At 35.1% G+C, this 9,365-nt stretch overlaps 1 protein-coding gene across 5 annotated transcripts in view; it reads right to left on the bottom strand.

Moving 5' to 3' along the window:
- Positions 1 to 3,636: 3,636 nt before the first annotated feature.
- The window catches only part of LOC111154128 (WD repeat domain 35), a 65,111-nt gene continuing 59,382 nt past the window's right edge, over positions 3,637 to 9,365 (bottom strand). For 3 of the 5 annotated variants that reach the window (XM_022513532.1, XM_022513535.1, XM_022513537.1), the window contains 4 exons: positions 8,658 to 8,798; positions 7,612 to 7,786; positions 5,728 to 5,968; positions 5,101 to 5,425 (listed from right to left, as the gene is read on the bottom strand). In XM_022513532.1, the coding sequence (XP_022369240.1) occupies positions 5,275 to 5,425; positions 5,728 to 5,968; positions 7,612 to 7,786; positions 8,658 to 8,798 (708 nt within the window). In that variant the 3' untranslated portion in view covers positions 5,101 to 5,274. Of the gene's footprint in view, positions 5,426 to 5,727; positions 5,969 to 7,611; positions 7,787 to 8,657; positions 8,799 to 9,365 lie in introns of all 5 variants that reach the window. The other 2 variants (XM_022513533.1, XM_022513534.1) reach the window with 2 other exon arrangements.

Raw genomic sequence — 9,365 nt, 5'->3', positions numbered from 1 at the left:
TTTAGCTATGACAGGATGTGTGAGTGGTATCCCAATTTTCTCTAGATTTTACGAACTAGAAATTTAAGCTATGCCAAATAAGAAATGAGTAAAAAATTAACTCCAAGTCTTTTAATGTCATGAAGAAAACTTGCAGTAACAGCAATTTAATTTGACCTGTTTTTTTCCTTCTCCTAAATTCAACTAAAACATAAATTAATGCCTTTAATTTTAAAGAGGTTATTAAGGCCATTTTCACTTCTCATCACTCATGAAAGCTCTTTATGTATTTTTGTAGTTGGATATATGTTACTTTTCTTTAAAAATGTTTATTTTCAAAAAATAATTTCTTTAAAAATAACTTGAGAATAATCGTAAGAATAGACAGTAGGGGGCAACATAATATTGTCATTTTCATTTTAGAAGCTCAGTAGCAATATTTTGGAGCTACAACATTATCAAATAAGTATTTCCCATGTTCTCTTAAAAGTCTGCTAATATAATTTCTCCCCATTTCTAAATGAGAACTCTCTATGACTTCTAGAGTAATTCACTGCAATCTCCAGTCATCTGACATTTACCTATTACCTTTCTAAGTTGTTTTTTCTGTTTGGTAGCAAAATATGACATTATACATCTACTGGACCTCCTTGTCCCTTTCTCCCCTGTCCACTCTGAAGCCCAACACTTTCCTAACCAACCCCCACCAGAACATTTAAATCAAAACAAAACAAATACCATGTTATCCTTAAGTTATAGGTAAAGGAAATGGGATAAATACAAGTCATTTTTACATCAATACTTTTTTCTTTTTTTTTTACTGAATGCCACACAAAACCTAAAATCTCAGCTTTTAGAATACAAAAAGATAATTTCAAAATGTATTTTAGTAAAAAAAAAGTAATAAAATCAGCATTTGTGCATGATAGCAGGTCAACAATGTTATTTGGTTGCTTGATAAGCACATTGCTTATCACTGTAAACTTTATCAGTTAGTCCCATCATCTCAATACTTTGACCTATCAAAGTATTTTGAAACTCTGAAATGTAATATAATTCTGTTTTGAAACTTCACATAATTCAGGCCAAGTTTTGTGATAAAGAACAACTCAGCATTACTTAAATGGAGTCAGACATGCTTCTTACAGGAAGAGAAACAATATAACTGCTTCATTGTATGTCTTCAATATATGCTTCATTTTGCCCAACTTCTCCCCAACTATTTGTTACATACAGACAATTTTACTTCTGTTTGCTCCTTTCATCAGGACAGAGTTTGTTGGTGGGTTATCCTAAAATTTCCTTCATGCTGAACAAACTGAATTAGGTCAACTCATACTATAGGTCTTTCCCTAGTACTATTTTTAAGCCAGACAAAGGCCCCCAAGACATTATGGCAGATCACTAAAACTTTCAGAGATATAAATACCAAACAGGCATAAGCTGTCACAATAATAGAAAAGATATGTCTGTATACACACATCTACATATAGATAATTAGGTATACAAAGTTTAACAGTTTTCAGAGACTGTGGTTTCTGAATTAAACTGAACAAGAGGTAGTGACAGCAACTCAGCATCTATCTGAAATAATTTGTTGGAAGAAAAATTCTAGGGTTCAAGCAACATGGAATTCATGGCAAATGAGAAGTCTCCGAAAGAGAGTTCCCAAAAATATGTTAGGAAAGGCTTGAGGAGCCAACGGCTGATTTTGGAATTGGAGTAACTGGGAATGTAATCAACAAGTACAGTAAGGTCTAGAGGAATGACAATCTAACCGAGTGCTCAGCTGATTCCTGGGATGGGACAGGAAAAAGAGAAAGATGTATCAGGAATTAGACCATGGACTAAGAATCAGAACTCTGAACATGCAATCCTTCTGCATGAAGGAATCCTTCACCCTACATCCTTAAGATTTTCTCTTCCACTGATGAAGCAGAGAATAGTTTTATCCTGAAAAGAGAAAGTCTTATAGAAAGATGTAAGTAAGGGGCACAGTCCATTGAGCATATAACTCTTAGTTTCTACTCAGGTCACAATCTCAGGGTCATGAGATCAAGTCCCACGAAGGGCTTTGTACTCAGTGTGGAGTCTGCTTAAGACTCTCTCCCAGATATTCGCAAATGACATATCAGATAAAGGGCTAGTATCCAAAATCTATAAAGAACTCAACACCCAAAGAACAAAGAACCCAATCAAGAAATGGGCAGAAGATATGAACAGACATTTCTATAAAGAAGACATCCAAATGGCCAACAGACACATGAAAAAGTGCTCCACATCACTCGGCACCAGGGAAATACAAATCAAAACCACAATGAAATACCACCTCACGCCAGTCAGAATGGCTAAAATTAACAAGTCAGGAAAGGACAGATGCTGGCAAGGATGCAGAGAAAGGGGGAACCCTCCTCTACTGTTGGTGGGACCGCAAGCTGGTGCAGCCACTCTGGAAAACATGTAGATTCCTCAAAAAGTTGAAAATAGAGCTACCCTATGGCCCAGCAATCGCCCTACTGGGTATTTACCCTAAAGATACTAACATAGTGATCTGAAGGGGCACGTGCACCCGAATGTTTATAGCAGCAATGTCTACAATAGCCAAAATATGGAAAGAACCTAGATGTCCATCAAAAGATGAGTGGATAAAGAAGATGTGATACACACACACACACACACACACACACACACACACACACACACACAGTGGAATACTATGCAGCCATCAAAAGAAATGAAATCTTGCCATTTGCAACGACATGGATGGAACTAGAAGGTATTATGCTGAGCGAAATAAGTCAACCAGAGAAAGACAATTATCATATGATCTCTCTGATGTGAGGAATTTGAGAGGCAGGGTGGGGGAGTTGTGGGGGGGTAGGGAAGGGAAAAATGAAACAAGATGGTATTGGGAGGGAAACAGACCATAAGAGACTCTTAATCTCACTAAACAAACTGAGCATTGCTGGGGGTGGGGGAATAGGAGAGGGTGGCTGGGTTACTGACATTGGGTGAGTGCTGTGAAATGTATAAGCCTAATGATTCACAGACCTGTATCCCTGGCAAATACTACATTATATGTTAATAAAAATAATTAAAAAAAGAAAGACTCCCTCTCCCTATCCCTCTGCCCCTCCCACTCATGCTCCCTCCCTCTCTCTGTCTCAAATAAATAAATGCATCTTAAAAAAAAAAAAAAAAGATGTAATTATGTTCAACAGGAGATATATTCCCTAGGGTTGATCCTTTTGTTAGTATGTGATTTTCTAATCTGGAATAATATCCTCTACTAGTCATAGAAGAAAACAAATCAGTTAGATGAAACTGTGTTAAACTTAATAAGTAGGTAATTTATGAGGTGTGTTAGACAAAGTAAGTAGACTATGAATGTATGACCATACCTCATATTAAAGAGGCACTAAAAACATAAAGGCAACCAACATACTATTCATGACACAGTAATATGCGTAAGACCTATAAAGTGTTCGATATGTGTGAGATCTTGATATAATTAGCCATCGGTGACACTTACTCTGGCCAGTCCTCTGCCCAAGAAATACAATCCAATCAAATCCATGACCGCTCAGCAGACTGGCAGCCTGTGGCTGTGACCTGGTATACTTGCCCCATGGCCTCTTCTATAGAGCAAGTGTCCATCACTAGCTTCAGGCACATTCCATATGACTGGGTCATGTGGATCAAACCTCAGCTCCAGTCCTCTTTATAGCCATACTATCGGGGTTGGGTGGGGGAAGCTGACTGGGCAGAATGGGAGTCGGGACACAAGAACAGAACATAACTCAGGATTCAGGTAATGTAATCTTTCTACCCCACTGATACCTTACCCTAACAACAGTGTTAATCTGCCCAGTCACTTTCTCCTTGTCCATCACCGTGCATTTCAAATTGATTCAATAAACCATGTTATTTAAAGCATCTTCATTGGTCTGTACCCTTTTCTGCTCCATGACTTCTAGAATGGCTTGCTTTGTAGTATATTTGGAGGCTAACATTGCATTACGGTAACTTCCCACAAGGCCCTTAAACACAGAGACTTCTAAGACTTCTGGTCCTCTCATTTTATTTAGGCATATGAGCTCACTGCCGAAAGCTCATCTAGGCTCTAAACCTCTTCTCAGAGCTCACTATTCTCAATCTGCGACAGGCTTAATTGGTCTCTAAAGTACCCAACACATAGCACTTTGAGAGAGGTGACTAATTTACGTATCACAGCTGCAATAGCAATGCGGCATACTTTTATTCATTACCTCTACTAAGCATCAGCCAAACTTGAGCAAATAATGGTGATGACACAGTGCTAGAGTTTAGCCTGCAGCCGCAAAAATGAAAGGACAAAGTTCATGAGAAATAAATAGAGAACGTTGTTAGTTACATAAACAGGTTAAGAAATTACCCATTGCTGGTTACCATTTTTTCTTTTTTAATTAATGATGATAAGTCATAACAGACACAAGACCCAGAAAGAATCATTCCCCGCACCCTAGAGTTGTTTAAAGGAAGGGCCCTGCTTAGAGACAATATTTCAACTAAAACTGTAACTACAAAATGGCTGTTGTTGTATAAATTTTATCATTATAAAAAGAGCCAAGTTTTCTACATAATATAGAGTCACGTTAAATGCCATCTCTCAGATGAGGCCAAAAGGGTGGATAAAAAAGGAAAAGCTATACAAAAAAAATAAGCCTATTAGAAACAATTCAAATTATAAAAAAAAATATCTTAAAGTGCCTTCTCATTTCTGAAAATAAAATATAGAAGGCATTTGATACTTATTTAATGAAACAAAGCTAACAATAGAGATCATTTTAATATTACAATTGTTTAACCTTCTAATACAGATTATGTCAATTCCCTAAATTCAACTTTGCCCACTCCCGCTTTCTCATCACCCAACCCCGCCAAGGTTTCTGATGAGTCAGTAAGCCTGAAACGGTGAGAAAAATTTCTTATTTGGAATATTTTCATAGTTATCATGTAGTCCTAACAGATAATAACAGGAAATAAGACTGATTTCCATATGTTTTATATGAAAATCAGCATCATTTTTTCATAGCAGTATATTTACACAAAATTATGTTATGTATATATAACATCTGTATGATATATATACGTGTATATATTATGTATATATATATAATTTTGTGTAACAACACAACTATGTAATAATGATGCTGGTTTTCATATATAATGTATGAAAGTCCATCATTATATATACAGTCACAGCTATGGATATATGCTACATGTATTTTACAGACATAGGAATTTGTCATTTCTTTATCCCACTGAACTATGGCATAAGGGACAGAAGTTGTAGTTACTTATTTCCTGTGCCAGAACACAGTGCTTGCACACGCTGCACATCCAGAATTGGTACTCGGTGATTGGGCTTCCCGTGGCAACACAGGTTGGCAGTTTCCCTTCCCCTCTGTAAAAACAAGGAGAAAAATGATGAATTATACTTTAAAACTTCTAATTACTTAAACTACTTATTACACTTTAAAAATTTAGGAATGAAAAAACATCTCCAGGCAAGTTTCAATTAAAAACTTTTCTTACGATGAGAAAATAAAGCATTAATATACTTAGAAGACTAAATAACATAGGGTATAATCTTAAGGAAAATTACTTCAAAATTCAGTGCTTATATTATTATATCACACTATTAAACTTACAGAAATTCCAGCTTCTAATCGGATGAATGATATACATTAATTACAATCAGCCTACCCTTCAAGAAGGCTGTCCAATTCAGATTTTCTATTATCTTTTGGAGTATGCTTCGTGAAGATTTCTAAAGCAAGATCTTCATATTGCTGTTTTTGCTCTGAACTGAGGGTCTCTAAAGATTCCAGTTTAATAAAAGCTTTTGAACAAGTACCAAAAGCTCTACTGGCACATGCGCAGAGCGCCAACAGAGAGTAGATCTCAACGGCGGGGATGATGTCTTCATAGTCTCTCAGGTGAAGGGCTAGGTAAAAGAGGACAATTTAGATTTTGGAAAGTAATCGTAATATCATGATCATGCATGGAAAAAGAATCTATGTTAAGCTGTGTTAGTTTAACCTACATGAACTTTTATGAACTTAAAAAAAAAAAAAACAATGGCGGGCATTCAAAGGACTGGTAGAAGGAAGTAAGTTATGTGATCTCATAGTTCTGTAACGCTAGCCAACAACTCAGGTGCCACAAAACTCAACACCACCAAATGACGGACATGCTGTACTGGTTAGAAGTACACACGCAGACAAAAAAATAAAAATTGTTGTCAAAACATATCTTTTTTTCATATGAATATATTAGAAATTTCTGTGGCCTTCCAGAAAAAGTAAATTAATATTATATTGTTAGTCATAATTTTCAAGATAATATCATGTTTCCTTTTGGTAAAAAAGCAAAGCACCATGAAATCATGTTTTTTCTTTGCATGTCTTTGAACAGATTTTTTTTTTTTTTTGCTTATCTTACCAAAACAACAGAACTTTGAGAAAAAAAGAAGTGAAAATGAGCCTATTAAGTTGTCAGTTCAGAAAACTTATTTTGACAGCTGCCATATCTCCTTCACCTTTTCTATGCTAGAGATACAATCTTTCTTTAAAATATATTACAGAATTAATAGATTGTATATGGATTTCTTCATCCAGTAGGTAAAAACTCTCAAGCTAAAGTTCTAATTTGCCTTCTAAGTCTAGAAATTGTGCATAAGTTATATAAAATACAACCATTTTAAACATAACTGCATAAGTTATACCACATAGCAATCAGTTAAAATTAAGTGAAGGTCAGTTATAAATATACAAAAACAAAAATGGTTCTTGTGTATAATAACCAATTTAAAAAAGCTTTACAGTCCCCTTGCTAATACAAATGATAACACAGATCTCTGTTTGTCAACATGGAAACACGACTGCAACATATACCACAGGGTATAAAGCAAGCTCCTGAACAACATGAATGATATTATTTTAAGGAAAACTATCTACAATTTTGTAGGAGTGAAGAAATGTCTAAAAGGAAGTTCATCTAAATGTTAGCAATCATTATGTCGGAGTTAGAAGATTATTTTACAAGTTATTAGATTATTTTACTTTTTTCTTTGTATTTTTTTCTGTTTTGACTTAGATTGTTACATGTCATTTTTTTTTTACATCAGTGTCATTTTAATTAAAAAAAAAAGCAAATGCTATGGAAAGCTATTAATATGGAAATATCTTAAAACATATCGATGTTTTTCAAAAAGGACATAAAAGTATGGCCTGTTATACTCCTGATATTATTTAAAAAACAAAACAAACAAAAAATAGATATTCAAAAGCATATGGACTGAGCTATTAAGTATTTAACTTTAAATGAATAGAATAGTGAATGCTACAGATGGTTTTTTTGCTTATCTCAAACTCCCGATTTTAATGTGAACCATAATTATTACTTTTTATGTATTAAAAAAAATTAAAAGTGCTTCAAAAAGGGGAAAGCACTAAACAAATTACAGATAGCAAATTTCAAACACGAAAATAAACCCATAGATAAAAGTGTTATTGAAATTAACATATGGGCAAACTGAAGGAGCTAGCCCTTCATATTCAAGTGATCATTTCTACACATATTCTATACCTTCGGTCATATGCCCACCTGTCTTCAGGGCAGTGTCAACATATCCCTCATAGAGCTGCCTCTGGGCAAGTATATAGAAGTGGTAAGCCTCGGCCCCTCTCCAAGCATTATCTGTAAAACGACTAGTTGTAGACAGAGCTTCCTCTTCCAGCAAACCAGCCAAAGCAGAAGTGGCCTATGAGTCAAGCAGACCCACATTTTCTGTCAGCACAACCATGACTGTCATTCCAATAAAGATAGCTTCTGAAATGGTCATACATTAAAATACCCAAGTAAGCAGATTTTATCATTACAAAACTATCATTACAGATTTAACTTCCCCACTAGAATTCATCTTTTTTAAGCCAGTATAATCAAAAATTTCTTTCAGCTTGGGACGCCTGGGTGGCTCAGTTGGTTAAGCGGCTGCCTTCAGCTCAGGTCATGATCCCAGCGTCCTGGGATCGAGTCCCACATCGGGCTCCTTGCTCGGTGAGGAGCCTGATTCTCCCTCTGCCTCTGCTGCCACTCTGCCTGACTGTGCTCGCTCTCTCTCTCTCTCTCTCTCTCTCTGACAAATAAATACATAAGATCTTAAAAAAATATATTTAAAAAAAAATTTCTTTCAGCTTTACTCAGGTGTAGCTGGCAAATAAAACTGTAAGATAGTAAAAGTGTACATCGTGGTGATCCAACACACAATACACCATGACCCATGATATGGTCAAATTTGAAAACAGAATGGAGTATAAACTTTAATTTAATAAGAGATTCATTATACCTAAAATAATACACATATTCTAGGAAAGTTTCTAAAACTCACTGGTTAGAAAGCAAAGGCTACAGATTAGTCTTGCAGAAAACATTTTCAGTTCTCCTAAGTGGAAATTTCTAAATTTGAGTATTAATTCCAAGTCAGTCATTCCTTTTCCTCCTCCCACTTAAGAAAAAAAGTGCAAACAAGCAAATTAAATGGCCTGTCCATAAAGAGAAGTTTGATTGTTTGTTGTTGTTTTTTTCCCTTAAACACATGAGGTGATTTCATGTTCTGTGACATTCTACCTTACCTCTGAGCTCTTTCCTTTAACTTTTCCTCTTTGGGCATTTTTCATTTGTTCATGGTATTGTTCTATGAGTAAAGCTGATAGGACATACAACTTCTTGACACGTAACGGTTTGGTTCTTTTCTTTGCCTCTTCATCTGCAATCTTTAAACATTTAAAGAATATGGGAAGACATTCCTTAATCAAATTATATTTGTACAATCATTTCTGAAATTTGATCTTTACTAAAAAGAGAAAACCAGTGGGATGGTACATAAGTACCACCCATTTATGATAAATATTTTAAAACCCACGTTCTTCTCTTTAGCTTATTAAGGACTCCATTCTTTCCTTAGCATTTGGCCATGGAGTTACAACTCATAACAACCTCAGAAAATTACAAATGCTCTTAAGTCACAATGAAGAAAGTTTTCATGGAAAGGGTAAGCATTTTCCATGAGATTTTATAAGTGATGTCCCAAGTATACTGAAATAACAGGACTTTAACATGGTACAGCCTTCTGAAATGAAGATTTATTTAGAAGACTGAGGAGAGTTTTCCCTTCCCTTTTTCATTAACTCAAATGGGAAAAAATAGAACATAATGTAAATTTTGCATACATTACCATATACTAGTCATCTTCCCTCCAAATGCATATTATGAAAAAATGTAATGTCTTTAAAATATGTACATTTAAAACGACTCAAAATTCTATCATCAACAGGACTTAA

The sequence above is a fragment of the Enhydra lutris genome, unplaced genomic scaffold, assembly GCF_002288905.1.
Source record: "Enhydra lutris kenyoni isolate GAN:26980312 unplaced genomic scaffold, ASM228890v2 scaffoldscaffold35, whole genome shotgun sequence".
NCBI classification, from domain to species: Eukaryota; Metazoa; Chordata; class Mammalia; order Carnivora; family Mustelidae; genus Enhydra; species Enhydra lutris.
The sequence above is the reverse complement of the archived record's forward strand: the minus strand, read 5'-3'. Positions and strand labels throughout refer to the sequence as shown.